Source organism: Muscardinus avellanarius, assembly GCF_963383645.1.
Source record: "Muscardinus avellanarius genome assembly, chromosome: 2".
Classification (NCBI taxonomy): Eukaryota; Metazoa; Chordata; class Mammalia; order Rodentia; family Gliridae; genus Muscardinus; species Muscardinus avellanarius.
The window spans coordinates 137078378-137097900 of record NC_137787.1 but is presented as its reverse complement, the minus strand read 5'-3'; the positions used below and the strand labels follow the sequence as shown (position 1 = coordinate 137097900).

The 19523-nt window shown below is 39.7% G+C and overlaps 1 protein-coding gene across 1 annotated transcript in view; it reads left to right on the top strand.

Annotated features, from left to right (window-relative positions):
- Positions 1–19523, top strand: part of LHFPL6 (LHFPL tetraspan subfamily member 6) — a gene marked incomplete at its 3' end in the record, with an annotated part of 255941 nt that overhangs the window by 219540 nt on the left and 16878 nt on the right. Inside the window, exon 2 of the mRNA XM_080690021.1 lies at positions 4241–4339. Within this exon, the coding sequence (XP_080546147.1) occupies positions 4241–4339 (99 nt within the window). The remainder of the gene's footprint in view (positions 1–4240; positions 4340–19523) is intronic.

Here is a 19523-nt window from a genome sequence, read left to right as displayed (position 1 = left end):
ATGATTTTGGTTATTAGCAAGAAATTAGCCTGGCGTGATGGAGGTCATTTATAATCCCAGTACTAGGGAAACTAAAACAGAAGGATTCAGGTTTGCAGCTAGCCTTAGCAACTTGTGAGGTCCTCCACAACTTAGTGAGACTCTATTTCAAATTTCAAAATAAAGAATAAAATAGGATTGGGGTGTAGCTCAGAGGTTGAATGCCTCTGGCTTCAATTCCCAATACCATAAATAAATAAATAAATGAATAAATAAATGCATGCACAGGATCAGAATACCCTGTATTTTGGAGGAGGGTAGTAGGAATTGAACCCAGAAACATTCTATCTCTGAGCTATGCCTCCAGTCCCTTTTATTTTATTTTTTTTATTTTGAAACAGGGTCTCACTAAGTTTCTGAGGTTAGTCTCAGACATGTTATCCTCCTGTCTCAGTCTCCCAAGTACTTGGATTACAGGCATCTGGGCTCTGCTAGCCCAGAATCCTTGAGACGGTCTACAAGACCTTGTAGATCTACAAGAGGCCTCTTGGATAGGACTTGCTGCAGTTGTACAAACAGCCTCTATTTGTGCTATCCACTAGCATCAAATGGCTACAGGACACTTGGTATGTGACGAGTGTGATTGAAAAATTGAATGTTTGAGTTTTATCTAGTTTTTTGTTTATTCAAATTTAAATAGCTGCATGGATCCCATGAGGACCCTCTTCAGGCCTCCATCCCTCTCCCCTTTCAACCTCTAAATAGAAGGTGTTGTTGCTGTTATGCCCAGTTCAAGGAGTCCCCAAAGACTACCAGGAGACCAACACTGTATGCAAAAACAAACAGCCTTTATTCAGACTTAAGCTCGGACTCTCAGACCTCACCATACAGTGAATCCGTACTGAGGCTCCTGAGCAGCAGCTAAACACAGCTTTTATGGTGGTTAAAGTAGGGGTCAGGGAACGAGCTACATCTGAGCAAGGTTGATCTGGCGCAAGGGGATTGGTCCCTACTGACCACATCAGCTTAAACATTTTAAGCACAAGTTTTTGAGTTTTGTCAGTATTCAGCTGGGCTAACAGCCAATTCTTAGCTGATCGAGGTCAATCCTGGCTACAGCTCTTTGGCTGATAGCTTTAGAGACAGAGAGAAGGATTGTGTTCTGCCTAAGTCTTCTTCAGTTGCCACATCTCATCTACAGTTTACCTGTTCATTTCGTCTGGTATTTGTCGTGTTTATCAAGTGCTGAGAATCTCATGTAAGGTCTCTGACAGGGTGACTATGTGATGGAGGGAGGGTTTGGTTATATTGAGTTTATGGACTTGGTTTTCTTACTGCTTTCGGTGCTCACTTTCTAAAAAAAAAAAAAAAAAAAAAAATTCATTGTGTATTTGGTGGAATTCAGTCTGAGACTCCCTCTCAGCATAGCATAGGAGGGCAGCAGCCAGGTAGTAGGGAAGCCACCAATGTTTACCTACAAATCCTTATAACTGTGACAACCAATTAGCCTGGTTTGCAACATACACTTTTCTCCCAGAAATGCTTCCCAAATCTTTGGAGTCTGTAATATCTTTCCTGTTAGCAAACACTAGCAGATGACAAAACAAAGACTACATAAATATTAATGCAAAAATGTAGATGAACTACTTGCCCTCCACGGAATGACTTTTTGCTTGTTTATGTGAGCATATGTTCAGGGTATTTTTAAAATTTATACTCAAAACACAGATTTTCTGTGTGTAAAATGACTTCTAATGTGGATGGTTGAATCTATATTTAATAGTATCACAATGACAGCCTAGTATTTTACTAAAGAACTCTGACTGCTAAGTGTTTCGTCATTTAAGAGAGGCGCTGGCCTACCTACTACATATACAGGCATTGTTAAGCTTTCAATTCAGTGTCCAAAAGCAGCTAGCATGAAACTGGACCAAGGTGTGTGATTTTTGTGACTTCACTATGCCTATTTTTCATGCCTATTTTTCAACAAACAATAACAACAACAACAACAAAACACTAGCAAATGAGACTATTGTTTGTTTTTATATCAGATAAAAAGAACTACTGATGGCTTAAGTGTTATACATTTTTAATTCTGCTCAGAGCCCAAACTTTCTGCTCATTCAATACCTTCCTGAATTTGTCATCCTTAAGGACCTCAAAGTGGTTGGTACCTATTAACTTAAGAACTAAGTATTGTGGAAATGATACTACAGTTAGTCCTCACTGAACATTCATGGAGTTCAATTCACACAAAGATTGGCATCTTCATTACTTCATCCTCTCTACCTGATGGCAGATAAACCTAGTTAGGAATTGTCTTCAGAATACTCTATAATTTCTACCCAAAGAAGAAAAACCTAAGGAGGCAGGCCTCTGAGCATTTGCTTAGTCAGCAAAACTTCATTTACTGCTTTCTGGATTATTCTTCAGCCTCAACATAATTCATGCTTATACAGCTGCATGTAAGATATCCTGGGATTAGTGATTTGCAGCTACAGTGATTCCAAGCGCCCTTTCACATGGAGGCACTTCTGGATCGCATGGTCATTTTCCTCTAGACTAAGGGCCAGGCTGAGGGGAGGGGTGACAGAGTAGGAAGTGAGTGTCAGTACCTGAGGGTTGTTTCTTTTAGCATAGAGGCTGGGGAGGGGCTGGGAAGCAGCTTGGCCTTAAATGTCTATTAGGAAACAGATTATGTATACTTGGTTGCCCACTGGTGGTGGGGAAGAGGACTGGACAGAAAGAACGCAATGTGGAAGGTCCCCTCTTGTAGATGCATTGGGGGCTCTGCTATCTCTTCTCTACATTACCATATTAATAGACTTTTCCAAACGGGCTCCCTCATTTAGCACCTGATAACACTCATCCTCACCCATCACCCGTGTGTACACTGGTCCTACTGCCTCAGCACATTTGTGGTACTAACGGGTGCTGATAATGCTCAGTGATTGACACAGCAAGATCTTACTTTCAGATTAGCCCACAGATTTCAGTGATGAATGATAAATCTTATTGAAGTTCTTGCAAAATAATATTAGGCTTTAATGGAAAAACTAAAAACCTACTAATTGAAAGCTGTCAGACAGTGAGTGTGCCGCCATGATAACTCAATTTATATTAAAATAAAGCCATTGCTTTTTTTCAGTTTAATCCTCAAGGCTTTTGGTTTCAGCTATAAGGAGGACCTAGATTACAATGTGTCTGTCTTACAGAGTATTTCGGAGAGGCACGGATGCTCAGTGGCGTGTAGGACAGGGAACACAGTTCACAGCTTCCAACAATGTGCTGAAGTGGTTCATGAAAATCTTTACATTTCTTCTGTCCCTGGTCAGATCTGACAGTGTTGAAACATTCTGTTTTGATTCTTATATTGGAAACAAAACAAAGCTAATGAATAATGAAGCATAGCCTATTAGATAATTTTGTTTGCACTTGAATTATGTGTTTGGTGGAATCGCTTAGCTTTTTACAAGAGTGATTAAAGGGTTCATGGATTGTATTTCCTAAATAGGATTCGGCAGGCTTTTAATGTGTTTGTATTTGTAAATATTTTTTAAATTTTTATTTATTTATTTATTTATTTATTTATTTATTGTGGTACTGGGGATGGAACTCAGGGGTCTTCTACCTCTGGGCTACACCCCAGACTTATTTTATACTTTTTATTTGGAAATAGGGTCTCACTAAGATGTTGAGAACCTCACTGAGTTGCTGAGGCTGGCTTCAAACCTGAGATCCTCCTGTCTCAGCCTCCCAAGTACTGGGATTACCAGCATGTGCCATCACACCTGACTCTATTTTTATTTTTGATATACTTTCATTGGTGCATTGTAGACTCACATAATTTAGTGCAGAGTAATAGGGACATACATGTCTACAGCACTTGGTGAACTTTCCCCTGTCTTCCTCTCCTTCCCCACATATGATATTGAGATTGGCACTGATAATTTCACATAAGTACCTAACATTTATGCAATTCTTTAATGTTTTTAAAGGGCAAAGTTGGAAACAAACTGAGCTGTTTCCTCCTCCTCCTCTTCCTCTTTCTCCATCTCCAGCTCCTCCTCCTCCTCCTCCTTCTTCACACACTTGAAATTGTTCTTGGAATTAAACTGACCTTAAATTGCAGAAGGGAGTTCAGGATGGTGCTTTCTGAAAGGCAGCCACCACGGTTTTGTTAGGCTGGTAAATATTGATCCACACCCATTTATCCAGGGATGGAAAGGTGTGCTGATAACACCCTCTGGTCTCTTTGCAGGCTTGCTGATTGGTGCTGGCTGCGCCCTCTACCCCTTGGGCTGGGACAGCGAGGAAGTCCGGCAGACTTGTGGCTACATTTCTGGCCAGTTTGACCTGGGTAAGTTCTCTCCAAGAATGACACTCCTTTTAGGAAAAAACATATCTGATGTTTTCTGGAAGCAGAAGGTGGAAAAGTAATCAAGAAGGAAAACATATCCCAGTCTTGCAGATGGCATTCATGTGTGACAATATATTCATCTATCCATTTGTTTAGTGAAGAATTAGTAATAGTCTACTGTTTGCCAAGCACTGTGGTTTGTATTGTACATGCAAAGATAAAAATGGCCCCACTCTCAAGAGTTTATCCATTGATTAATTCATTCAAAATCATATATTTATTGCTCATTTCATGTGCTAAGAACAACTCTGTAAAATTTGCAGTCTATCTAAGAAGAGAAAGCAAACAAAACAATCAGGAAAATGACAATAAGGGCCAAGAAATTCAAAGCAATTTCGCTCTCACTCCAGGGTAATAGACTGCTTAGAAGAAGGTGAGAACTAAGCTGGGTCTTGAACAGGGTGATGTCTTTGGATTGACATGAGTAGAAAAACCACTTAGCAGGCCAGGGATACAGTACAACAAAGGGATAAGGAAGGGACAGGGAAGCTCAGCAGGAGAAACAGAGACACCCGCAGTAAGAACAAGGTGTCATCCCACAGGTGAGTGTGTGACAGTTCCCACGCTGATGAAGACTTTACACCCCCATGGGTTTGCCTCTCTGTGTACTAATGATAACATTTTAGGTAGTTTCCACTTGGAGCCGTAACACACTCGACTTTACAACATATAAAATATTTGCAGAATATTACATGCCGTGCATCATTTTAGTTTGTAATGGTTGGATAATGTTTCACTTGGTTGACAAATTCACACTTATTTAACTGTAACTGAGGGAATTCTATGCCAGAGGGGGGCCAGAATTTGGGGAGGCCCAAAAGATCAGGTCTAGCCACTCACTCCAAAAATCAAATGGAAAAAGCAATGGTGAAAATCAGGAAAGGAATTTATTCATTATAGTCATACTAGGGAGACAAGGGGTACCAAGCATCCTTAGGCCTATATTCAGAGTCATTGAGAAAAGCATCAGATTTATATCAGCAACAGGCAAATGTGAACTCCAAGACATAAGCAGTCTCCGTCAAACTGTGGTCTGGTTGATCATCAACGTAGGTCTGGTTCTGCAAAGTCCTGCTGGCTCCCAGCAAATCCTCATGGCTTAAGCGGGCAATCAGGTTTCCATTATGCTCCTGTTTGGGCAGGGGGTGGCTTCAGTTCTAATCATGGGGTAACTGCTCCCACTAAGAGAGACAGTCAAATGATGGGGTGATTTGCTTATAGTGCTCACTGTTCCTTGAGTCTTGAAAATACATCTTACTGTCTTGAGTCTTGAAGAGATAGAAGAAAGGATACATGAATTTAGGACTAGTCAATACTGTATTACCAGTTTGGTTTGTTTAATTTTGTTTGGGTTTGGTTTTTTGTTTGTGTTTGATTTGGGTACGAGGAATCGAACTCAAGGGATTTCTACCTCTGAGCTACACCCCCAGCTCTCTTATATATTTTTTTTAATTATGAAATAAGATCTCACTAACTTGCTGAGTCTAGCCTCAAACCTGTAATCCTCCTGTCTTAGCCTCCCAAGTAATGAGATTACAGGTGTACGCCACCCTGCTCAATGTATTGCTGGGTGTATTTAGAAATATGTTCCTTAAATGATTAACATGTCAATGTAAAGAGTTGAGTAGAAATCTGACCCAAAGTTTAAGATATAAAGAGACAGACACAAAGTGAAGACAGAGATGTTGAGCTCTTAGCTTTCAGTCTCCCATCAGAGATATGTACACTCAAGTGAGAAGTCAGCACTTCCTAGCAAAGGTGCCTGAAAATTTCTATTCTATAACCATTTTCTTGTTTCTTTCTAGTTGAACATTTAGTCTGTTCCAATTTCTATTGTTTTAAGACATATTGTACAAACGTTGCCTCTACTGAATTATTTTCTTAGAGTGTTCTTCCAGAATTATTGTTAATAGATCAAAGAACAAAAACCCATAAAATACTTAGGATCGTACAGAACTCACTGCTAGGTTCATGGCTAGGGACCCTATAGCAAAAGGCAGATTAACAGCTGGGCGTGGTGGCGCACGCTTGTAATCCCCGTGCTTGGGAGGCAGAGACAGGAGGATCGCTCAGGTTCGAAGCCAGCCATGCTGGCTTAAGAGACCCTGTTTCCAACTAAAAAATATAAAAAATAGGTCTGGGAATATAGCCCAGAGGTAGAAAGCTTCCATCCCCAGTACCACAAAAAAAAAAAAAAAAAGTCAGATAAACAAGAGAAAAATACATGAATTTACTTAAAATGAGTTTTACATGCTGTGAGAAACTTTTTAAGGAAATAAAGACATGGTGAAAGGTAAACCTGTGTACTCTCTATGCAAGTTTAATGAGGAAGTCAGTGGCCATGGGGAAATATGATTGGCAGGGTAGGAATTAACTAATGGTAATAAAATGGGGGAGGTAGCAAGGCATGTTTGTTCAAATGCCTCTGTGTTCTGTGTGTTCAGACCTAAGGATGTTCCTAAGATGTTCCTGTCTTTATAGGGAGGCCACCTCTCACAATCACAGGATCTTATGTCCTGCTAAAGGAGTTTACACAATCCTGCCCAGGTTTTATGATCTGCTTCAAAAGAAAAGGGCTGTTTTTGCAAATGCCAAGGGGCCATATGCGGGCAGCATGCATGATAGGTCCCAAAGCCCATATTGCCAAGTGACAAAAAATATATTTTCCCTACCATATGGATGGACAAAATTCCTGACAATTATTGTGTAGTGTTACTAACTTAGACACTTAGATATCTTCTTTCACATTCCATATTACCTTCTGAGAAAAAATTTAAGTTCTGAAGAAATTGGTCTAATGGCAGTATTAGTATATCTAATCATTATTTTGTAACTTTTATGTTATCTTGAGTATGAAAAAAATTTCTGTTAAAATAATCAGGAAAATAGAAGTGACATAATATGAAAGGTCAGTGAACCTCAAAATGAAGCAAGTTTTATTTGACTTAATAGATGACAACTATACTGCTTTCCTTCTTAATAGAAAAGACTGTATTCTAAATATCATTTACTTTACATGGATAATAATATAAGAATTTATCCTTTAAGCCTCAATTAGTTTTATGTGATTGCCATAAATGTAGAAGAGGAAAAAAATGTTGACACAAAGTTGACTGCCAGCTTCTTTTCTTTTCTTTTTTTTTTTTTTTGGAAAGCAAACTGTGTCCAAGGGAGATAATTTTAATATGGCATTTGGCATTTTCCTTTCCCTCGTGTTTGAGGCATTCTTGGCTGTTGAACACAGGCCCCAACTTGATTAGAATCCTGTTCTCACTGACCTGTTGTTCTTGTGCATGGCTGCCTTAATTAGCAGATGATAATGAAAACTCAGATCCTGTTATTGCAGTTTTCATTACTGCACCCCACCACTTTTGTATCTTCTTAGCATTGTAGATTGAAAATTTGAATGCCAAAATGAAACCTAAGAAAACCTTTCCTTCACAAGTGATTATAATTTCTATGGTATTAGAAGACTCACTAAAGCTATTTTAGCAATTCAAGAAACTATGGTCTTGTCCTAATTGCTATTTTTTTTTGTTTTAAAATTTTTCTTAGATTAAATGATTAGGGAGAAATGGATATCATCAACAAACAAAAGGAGTTCTGGGATTCCCGAATCAATATTTGGTCTTTATTGAGCTCTGTTTCTTCAGGTTATTTTTTGTGGACTCTGTCATTTTTTTCTTTAAAAAAAAAAAAAAAACTTAAAGAGAAACTGTGGTGTGGAGATATCACTAGGCCAATCCCACCTAACTTCCTATGTTTTCTTCCTTTAAAATCTTTTTACTGTTCCCCTGAGCACTGGTGAAGACTGAACCTCTATAATCAGTGGTTATAAATCCTGGAGTTAAGTGGAGAGGGCACTAGGTCAGAGTTGGCAGGACACAGCATGGGTCTGTGGTGAGCCTCCTGTGTAAGAGGAGATCTGGGGCCCATTTTGGGGGTGCACATACTGCCTCCACCACTTCTGGGGATGCAGGCTTCTACCTCCTCTCAAGGCAGACATGGTGTGGCCATATCTTTCCCCCAAAGGTTGGGAATGTTAATAAAACTCAGTCCCTCCTTAGTGTGGAATGCAGGGCACTTTCTTGGCATGCTGGGGTTTTATGTTTGGTTTGTTTGTTTATTTGTTGGCTGGTTGGTGAGGCTGGGGATGGGACCCAGGGCCTTGAGCATGCTTGACAAATGTTCAACCACTGAGCTGCACCCCATAGACCCGCCTTCTGATTTTGAAATAATGTTCCTCTCTTGGCTAAAGCATCCTGGAAGAAGTCATTGCTTTTGTTCTTTCATGGCAGCATATTTAAGGAGCACATTCGTTTCAACTATTCAGCCAATATGCATGGAGTACTTACAAAGCTCCAGGCCCTGGACTGGGTGCTGGGGATATGGCATCGACAGTAAATAAAAAAAGACACTAGCAAGGGAGACAGATATTCAAAAAAGATAATATACATATGAAATATGTTAGACAAGAGAAGTTCCCAATGCTACAATAAGTGTTGTGGCTGACTTGCCGACAATTTTCCATACCAGTTGGTGAGTTGTAGCCTGATTTTTGGCAAGCTTTTGTGTAAAGAGCCAGATAGTAAATATTTCCAGCTTTGCAAACCATATGGTCACTGTTGCCTCTACTCAGTTGTGCAGTTGTAGCACAAATGACAATAGGTGCATAGGACACATGTGGCTAGGTCCCAATACAACTTTATTTGCAAAAACAGGCAAGGGGACCACAGTGTGACAGTATCTGTTCTCAACCAGGACCCCTGGCACATCAGAAATGGTTTCATTTCAGATGAGCTTATTTACTGCTCCTTGCAGCTAGCTGGGACTTGGGGCCGTTGAAGACTTGGGGCCGTTGAACTGCACTGAGCAGTTCTGTTCAGCTGCCCTGGTGTTGGCTGTCTTAACACTTCCATGCTGTTTACATGCTACAGCGTTCCTGTTGGGCTGTGGTAGAGAGTAAAGCGTACACTCTGCAAACCAGGTTGGGCTGTCTCCCTCCTTCCTCTAGCATGGCATGGGAAGGCTCAGCCCACTGCGGCCAGGGAAACTGCAGAAGATGTGCCCTGAGGCTTCTGAGGGAGGGTCTCCATGCCAATGGGAGGGGCACCAGAAGCCAGGCTCCTCTCCCCTGACAGCCTGCTCTCACCAGGTGGAAAGGTGGGAAGCCGTAGCAAGTGGGACTGACAGAGAAACCAGCCTGTGGATCCATCATCCAGGAAGCTCATATGTCCTGGAACTTCTCAGTGCTGCAGACACTGCACCAGTTCATTTCCTTGTTGGGTCACATTTGAGCTCTGCTTTCTCTTACCTGCAGCTGAAAGCAGCCTGATTGGTAGTTCCTTGCTATATCACAATGCAAGGCCACCTGACCTTACCTGGGGGCTTCCTAAAGAAGTGTCATTTAAAAAAAAAAAAAAAAGAAGTGTCATTTTTACCTGGACCCCCACAGCCATATAGAGTTTAGGCAGATACAGAGTGTGGTATGGGTGTGTTTTGGGGTGTCACGGAGGAGTGGGCTGCAGGGAGGGCAAAAAGAAGAGCCAGAAGGGGTGTGCTTAGCCGGGCTAGTGGCGCACGCTTGTGATCCCAGCATTCGGGAGGCTGAGATCAGAGGATCGCAGTTCACAGACAGCCTCAGCTACTTCGGGAGGCCCTTTACAACTCAGTGAGATTTTGTTTAAAAAAAAAAAAAGACTAAAAAAATAGGGCTGGGAGTGTAGCTCAGAGGTACGGTGCCCCTGGGTTCCATGCCCAGTACTGCAAAAGGGGGGGCTGCTTTATTCATGCACTGTTTCCTTATTTCAACAGCTTTTAATCCCAAGTATCAGCCATGGCATAAAGTATAAAGTGTCACTTTATTTAATTTAGGGAGATAGAAAGAACCTCCCCAGGGAAGAATACTTAAACAGAGTGCAAAAATATAAGTAGTAGTTAGGTAGAAGGGATTTTATGAAAAGCTTACATTTGTGGTTATGATGTACTGTGGTAGGAATCTAATATAGAAATACTTTCTTTTCTGAGAAACAGAAATGAAAGAGAAGGATTTTTCCTTTTTTTTTACATGCCTTAAATTTGTTTTGTCTACTGATCATGCATTTTATATTAAGTGCAGAGCCTTGAAGCAGTTTTAGAAGAGCACCCATTTTACAAATCAAAGATTGTTACCCTGTTTATCTTTGAATTACCCTTATTATCAAGAAGCATTTGTGAATTTACACATCTTTAAAACAGAAAAATAAGAATGGAAACAGGCTCCACAATGAATGTCTGAATCCTCCAGCTGAGAGTTCAGCTTGCCTTGACAGCCAGTCTTGACTTCTAGTGTTAGAATCAGAAGTAGACTTGTTGAATGTGTAGAGTTTTAGTCTCCACACCTCAGAAATTATGGCTTTCTCATTTATTTTTGTTGTTGCTATTGTTTTTTAGTACTACGGATTGAATCCAGGAGCATTCTACCTCAGAACTACACTCATCCTTTTTTTTTATTTTTATTTTTTTGTGATACTGGGGATGGAACCCTTCTACCTCCAGGCTACACTCCCAGACATATATATACATATATATATATATATATATATATATATATATATATATATATACACACACATATATATGTATATGTATATATGTGTATATATATATACATATATATATATAATTTTTTTTTGAAACAGGGTCTCTTAAGCCAGCAAGGCTGGCTTTGAACCTGTGCGATCCTCCTGTCTCTGCCTCCCAAGCGTGGGGATTACAAGCGTGTGCCAACCCACCTGGCCTCCACCCATCCTATACCCATCCTTTTTTTGTTGTTCAATTTGAAACAGAGTCTCACTAGGTTGCTAAGAGTCATTACTAAGTTTCTGAGGCCAGCCTTGAACCTTCCGTCCTCCTGTTCCAGCCTCCCAATTATTGGAATTACACGTGTGTACCACCAGGTTCAGCTCATTTTGTTTTAAGCACAAATCATTTGTATAAATTAAAGATGCCCCTAGATTTAGGTTGCAAAAATCTGACGCAAACTGGCTAAAACAGAGAAGACACTGAAGATCTATTATTAGAACAAGACAGAGCAAGTATAGACTACATGAGCTCCAAGATATTGTCCAGAACCCTTGTTGGGGAAGAACCATCTGTAGATGGGCCACTACCATCTGCCATCTGTAGGTTGGCTGCAGCCTGAAGCTAGCTCTCCCTGTCATCACAAATGTGTTTGGAACTTGTGACTCTGTCCAAAAGAAAGGGCAAGCTTCTTCCCAGAAATGGAATAGAAGTCTCTCTCCTCGCTCAAGTTGGGCCAGATCTGTTGTGAATCTACTCTTGAACAGATAACTGCTGCCAGGTGATGTCAAATGCTTATTAGCTTCTTATGGTCCAGCTTGGATGTTCTTAGTTTTCTGAAATTTGATTTTACTGAGAAGTTGTAGGGTTTGTAGGTTACAGATGGGCCTAAGAAGAGTAGAGGTATTTCCATTTGTCTTTTGTTTATCAGACTTCAATGCCCTGTGTTCCTTCCATTGATATGTTTGTGAACAAAGGACCAATAATTGTTTATGCCCTATAAGCATTAACAATGGTGATTTTATTTATTGCTTTTCGGGAGAGCAAAATAGCACAAGTGATATGCATAGTTCAGCATAGCCATCTGGCAGTAGTAAAAGCACAGTAGATGTTTGTTACTGGATGAAACCATTTTTAAGTTGATCAATCTCTATTCTTTCCTTTATATTCCATAGCAGTAAATTTTAATTTATATATAAAGCATAAGGTCTTTATAATCAGGTTGTCCAATTGATTTAATTCATGCCTCAGAGATATTTTTATCCACCAAAGATTTTTCTAATTATATCCTTATGATCAAAAGTAGTGTCTCAATTAATTTGTCTTGTTAATTTGCCAAGTAAATTTGAGTAATTATTGCTTTCATTTTACTATTTAATTTGATTAAGAAGCCATCACGTTTCTTGTTGTTGCAATTATGCTGTTGGCATTGTAAGAACAGAACCAAAACCTCTAAACTAAGAACCGCTCAATGCTGAAGATGAGAGCCTGTCTACTTTCAGCCTAGGGAAGAAGAAATCCTTTCTACTCTCATCTAGAAAATGGATGGCCCACATGTCTTTGGACACATCTCCTGTAGATCTTTGATTCCTGACTCATGCTTTCCCTTATCAAATCTAATCATACGCTATTTTCAAATTATGGGGAGAGCATTTGGGTAAAGATGGGAACAGAAATAGGGCATTTAAAAATTTATTTTACCTTTTTCTAGCTTGATCTTTGTCAGTGCTTCTCAAACTGAGTAATCCTAGTTTTTCTGCTGTCCACACAGAAGCCTCTATTACTAGACATGTAACAGGAGAAACTGAACAGTTTTACAATTGTTCTTCTGTATTAGGTGTCCTCAAATATTTTCTACTATATTCCACTTGAATGTTAAACAGGGGCTAGAGACACACTAATTTTAAGTTAACTCTTTGGGGCAGATATTTTTGATCATATCTCAGGAATGAGGTTTATTTCCTTGGCAGTATTAATGAAGTGTATAAGAAAGAAAGGACAGTTAAGACACATTGGCTATATGGACATCATGTTGATTAAATTTGTAGATTTTTATCAGCATTTCCTGGTAGTTGGGGTTTGGGAATTATATATCCTGATTCTAGCTGATTAATTCTGATGATGTAATATACTCCCCTTAGGAGTTCCCTGCCTGCTCCCTGCCCTCAAGGGGATTCTAATTGGGAAAAGCCAGGGCTTTGCCTTAATAGCACTCTCTTATCTAATCATATATATTCATATGTTGCTGGGAGATTTATCTATACATGCCATTAGCAGACAGTTCTTTTAGCCCTTTCTATTATGGCTCTTAACCCTAAGAAAAATATTTCTGCCACAGAATTGAGAATTTATATTGATGTGCTTACTCACATGCTAGTAACCTGACTGTATTTTTCTCCTTGTTCTACAATAAAAGATGGAAAGGGGCCACTTCCTCTTAACAGGTCTGCCCCACGTAGGCAAAGGTGATTTGTAAGCATCATTGATTAGTAATTCATCAGTCGAGAGGTTTTTGGGATAAAAGTATATAACAAAGTGATGGCAGGGTTGATATGACTTCGGTTATGCCTTTTAATCTGATAGAATGTTGACAAACATTAAGGAAAATTATAAGAAAAAAATCACCAAATGAATAGCAGGCTTTGTGTGTATTGAGGGGGAGGTGGTGGGCTTCATTTATCAGATATTTTCAGAAAATATTATATGAAAGAATGATTCCAAGTAAATGTATTTCCCCTTAAAGGAGTAGTTAGTGTGAAACAAACAATGAACTGGATTTGAATCTCAGTTTTATTCCCTTAGAATTGTTTGATTCTAATCAGGTATGGTAGCACAGGCCTGTAATCTCAGTACTTAGGAAGCTGAGACAGGAGGATCAAAAGTTTGAGGCCAGCCTCAGCAACATAGCGAGATCCTGTTTCAAAATAAAAGGTGTGGGAGTGTAACTCGGAGGTAGAATGCCCCTGGTTCTATCCCCAGCACCATATAAATAATAAATAAATAAATAAATAAATAATTTTAGAAAAAGAAAGAAAAAGAACTTGTTCTGGGCAAGCTTTTTGAGCTCTCAGAAATTCAGTTCTCTCTTTAAAATACCTGCTTCTTGAGTGGTTCCAAAATGAACTAAATATGACAGGTGTTTTTTTTAATAAATATAAGGTGATTTTCACATAGAAGATATACAACAAATGTTAGACTCTCCATACATTAAATATTAACACAGATCATATTTTTAATTTTGTTGAAATATTACTTCCCATCACTTCGACCAGAATATATAAAACATAAGCAATCTCTTTTTTAAAAAATCATTAGTGTTTCTACTGTCATATAGAGTCGATTTTTGAGAGCCATGGACACAGGTGGAATGCTTGGCCCTTTCACTAAATACCAAAACTGAAATAAGTATTTTGTTCTTTTTGTTTTGTTGTTGTTTTGCAAAAGCTCTATGCCACATTGTCATCAATTATTCATTAGCATTATTAATTATGCCTTTCGCTCCTCATTCTCTCACTTCTAATGTGTGGTCCAATTGTTATAAACCATTTTATAGTCATATTTTAAATGAACACTGTTATGATCTCTGTTTCTGTGACTTTTGTATCTTTGAAGCGCTGCCTTTTTTATGTTCTGGCCCATATTTCAAACCCTTGATCAGGGGTCATGCTTTATACAGCTAAATATATCAAGTCATATATCTAGCTAAATATGCTACTTTGAGTGAGCAATTGGAAGTTTTAATGACAATGGTCAATAAATTGGTAACTTTGACCCATGCATTTATTTTCACTTGAGGTGTATAGACCATTCAAGGGGCCCATAATTCATCAACCAGCCTCAGAGATTTTGAAAACCTACTGAAACAGTATGTAAATTTTATACTGTATGCACATGCGTGCTTTCTTTTGAGCGAGTATTAGTAGCTTTCAAATGGGTTCTTAATATCTGAACACTTAGAACTTCTGAAAAACAACATTGGAAAGTCTCACATTGGAAAGTGTCAAGACCTGAATGCTTGATCTAACCTGATAAGCCACAAATATCCCCAGAAGCTGGAAAGCTCTATATCCCCTTGACTTGATTTCATTATCCATAAAAGTGTTTGTCAGAGGAATATTATAGGGGAAAGCATCCCTGCTTGCGATAAGTATTATGCAAATAAGTACTCCTATACACAGTTCTAATTTGAAATCGCATCTGTTAAAATTAGTCTTCAATCTTTTTAGTGAGTTAAATATGGTTCCACTTAGAATCTTAACCAGCTTCATTTGTGGCACCAATGGAGACAGTTCTCCATGGATCTCACATTTTAGCACATCTTGGGAACAGAGGCACTTCGTGCTGGACTGTGTGTGTGTGTGTGTTACCAGGAATTGAACTCAGGGGTATTCTGCCTCTGAGCTACACCCCAGCCCTATTTTTTTATTTTTATTTTAAAACAGGTTCTTGCTAGATTGCTGAGAGTCTTACTACTTCTTGAGGCTGTCCTCGAACCTGTGATTCTCCTGTCTCAGCCTCCCGAGTACTGGGATTATAGGCCTGCTCTACCATGCCCAGCTCCTTTCAAAAATATTTGCATATTAAACAGTCATGGAGAACAGATTTGCTTGTTTTCCAGTATAATAAATAGTAGCTCTTTCTCAAGGGAAGAATTGGGCTAAAAATTGGGGGAAAAAATTCTTGTAGCACATTAGAGAAGATTCAAGTTTCCTAAGCTTGGGGCTCCTTAACCCTGACACAAACCCACTGTGTTTGCTGCATCCACATGGACTGCTTTACCTTAGCCCCTAGGGACTGTAGGAGGCAGAATGGGCACAAACACAGAGTTCAGGCTGCTTCCAGATCTGTGAGCAATACAGTCCTTTGTCTCTGACCCTGAAGTGTCCTATCTCTGCCAGCATCCATGAAATTATGGCAGTCTAACTTGTTAGCTTGCAAAATGAGTAAAATCTCAGACCCTTCACAGTTTTACACACCACTGATAGGATGCCTATGATCCATTTAAAAATACTTCAGCATAATGATACAAGTGTGTTATTTAAAAGAATCAGCAGCTCAAGTGTCTACTCCAGGGTTACTCAATGGTGCTAGTACAAGTGATGCTATCAGTCATATCTTGACCAACCATGGAAGCCTTGCTAATTAGCATGGCAATTGCCAGAAATGGATTTTATTGGTGGAATTAGTGTCTTGTTAATTAGCATAATGAAAGTTTTAAAAAGGATTTTCATTAGTGAAATTAAAGATGCTCAGGATGATAGATTGGCGAAAATAGCTCAAGATACTTACTATCTTTGCATGAAAGGATTTAAACATCCTTCCAGGCATAGAGCCATTATTCTAGGTCTGAGTGATATTCAAAATATTTAACAACCAATATGTTATAGGCTCTGAGCAATCTGAACTAAAACAAATGCTGGCCACCTTATTGAACCAGGCTGTCCGGGGGCCCTCCTGTGCCAGGCATTAACTCTTTGTTTTCTGGGACCTGAGGCCGGGATTTTCTACTATTCTCAAGGGAAGAAAGGCACAATAAGATACTTGGGAAACTCAGGGCCATGGCTGTTTACCTATCAGCACAGAGATATATATTTTGTATCAGTGCAGCTTTAATGAGGCCTTCAGGTGGTATGCTCTTAGGAATGGTGCCTAGGGCTAGATCATCCCTAAAGAGTTCTGTTTCTTGTCTTTAGTTTGGAAGATTTCTGCTTGTTTGCTGCCATAGGGAAGACAGTCCTGCCCTAGAATCTTGCCACATTTGTTCATAGGGGTTCTTTCATGAAAGCAGATAGTCCAAACACCTGGAAATATTTTTAAAAGTTTAGGATCTAACTAGCTCCCAGAACAGCCTGATGAGCTGTTATGTGTCTGCTTTCTGCTGGCTCTTTGTTAAAGGAGCATCTATATGTGTAGCAGGATTTGGTCCAAAGCTTGCTTTCATTATACCTTGGAAATTAAGTTATGGAAGAGTAGCTTCCCCTCTCCATCTTTTATGGTTCTACCAGTGAGTATTGGAATTTACCAAAAAGAATTGCAAGGCTGGGCTTGACCAAATTGAATTTAGTTCTGTTCCCAAGAGTTGCTTTACAAGCAAGGAGAGTTCATTGAGGAAAATCTCTTAGACGGAGGGCAGCTGGCCAACATCAAAGCACTATTTGCTGCAGCTCAGTTGTTCCATTTAACTGGATACCTAAAGAGAATACACAGGGGTGGCTCGGTGGCCCATACAAGTGTGATGGGTACAGACAGGGACGGCAGATAAAGTATCAACCCAATGGGATGTAGCTCATCTCCACACGGGTTTGTTGAAAAATTGGCTGTACCCACGGGCCTCACTAAGGATCAGCAGTTAGAGAAAAACCAGGTCTTTTTCGGGCTATCCATGAATCAAAGAGCTGAGTTTCAGATAGTCTCAGCCTTTATAAATAGCAGCTACAAACAGAAACTAAAGGATAATCTTTGTGGGCACACACTGAATAACGCCCTGCTGGTTATCTTAGCAGTCCCCACATGGAGATCGGATTCTGTGTCAGTTCACAGTGTGAACACAAAAGCCACCACTGTACATCCTGTGCACAGAGCCAATGTCATCTTAGCAGTGGATTATCTCCAGTGAAACTTTCAGGATGGCTTTGGTACTATGGGTCAAGGATTAATAGCAATTGTGCTAGCAGGGACTCAGCAGGCCAGACCAAAAAAAAAAAAAAAAAAAAAAAAAAGTAAACTGCTTCTTATGTGTAAATGGTGCAAACATGTGTATTAAGAAATGATTCTGGTGGGTCACAGAACAGAGGTCTGTTTGATCAGTGGGAGCACAAGGATTCAAAAGCCACTGCACTTGTCCTGCTTTTATAACACTTAAACTGAAATTGAATTATGTTTCTGGAGGAACCAGGGTGTTTTTGTCTCCTTGGCATCTCTTTGCAGGAGAGAATGCTAAACCAGCAAAATATCTTTAGTGTTCTCTTCATGGTTTTGTGATTCTTACTGGAATCTCAGAAGGGAGAGGTGTAGAACTCTGATTCAATGAAGAAGGACCTTGGGTCTGATTTGAAGGAAAAACAATTAGGTGTGATGTCATATGGAAGAGGAAACCCCCAGGAGCTTATGTATGAAATGTCTGTCTTTATACCACCACATGCAGCAACATCACTTGGGTGTCCAGTTATGACATCTCTCATGGCCCTATCTCTGCTGGTGTCCCTGCGTATATACCCCTCTCCTTTTTTATCTAGATCTGTTTTACACAAGTGATTTCCTTATGTTGACAGGGAGTTCACACAGTCATCCCTCAACATCTGTTGGGGATTGGTTCCAGTACCCCTCATGGATACCCAGCTCTGAGGATGCTCACGTTTCTTCTATAATATAATATAGGATTTGCATAGAACCTGTGAATATTCTCCATTAATTAATTAATTAATTTTTGATACTGGTGATTGAACCCAGGGGCACTCTGCCACTGAACTATATCCCCAGATATTTTAGGAGATTTTGAAACAGGGCCTTGCTAAGTTGCTGAGGCTGGCCTTGAACATAAAATCATCTGGTCCCAGCCTCCCAAGTACCTGGGATTATAAGTGTTCACCACAGTGCCTGGCTCGCATATACCTTAAATCATCTCCAGATTATTTATAATACCTAATCCAATGCAAATACCGTGGGTAATAGTTGTTATACTGCATCGTGTAGGGAATAATGACAAAAAAAATGTCTGTACACATTCAGTTCACACACAATTTAATACTGTTATTTTTTAATCTGAGATACAAAACTAGCAGTTACTGAAGGCAAGTGGTTTATTCAGATATTCAGGTTTTTTGGTGAAAAAGGTTGTTGGCTTATGCCCCTCCCCCACACACAACTGTATACTTCTTTGGGTTTGTGAAATAACCTTTAGAAATGCAGGCAGGTAATTCTGTGGTATATATCCTATTAGTCCTATACAAATAGGACTAGAATTTTGGTTACACATAACCCAGCAACACTATTGTGTTTATAAATGAAGCAGAATGGTCACTTACTGAATAAAGTGCCTCGAAGTGATCTGGGAATGCCATTTGAGAACCCTGGACAACAGTGTCTTCATGGGCAAAACACAGGAGGTGGGCCTAGATCCAGGGTTGGCAAACTGTGGGCCAAATTTAGCCTGCATGTTTCTGCAAATGTGATCTTGTGGGAATGCAGCCATGCACATTTATTTATTTCGTGTCCATGGTTGCTTTTGAACTAGCTAATTACTGTCTGGCCCTTTTTAGAATAAGGTTGCCAACCCTTGACCCATTTAATCCTTCTGGAAGGTCCCTTTGGGTCTAAAATCTGTGACACTGTGATGTGCCGGGTGGCAGGAGAAGTGTGAGAAGGATAAAGTCGAAAGGACATGGAAATAGGGGTACAAGGCACCCGTTCTTACAAGGCTTGTATTTAAAAGAGGCTTTGTCCTGGTCAGATCTAATCCCTTCTCAGTAATCCCTGCTCTCCTTCACTTCTGCCTTCCTGCCTTGCCTGAAGCAGTCAAAGCCTGAAGTGCCTGGGGACCACTTTGATTGCACATAAAAATCCT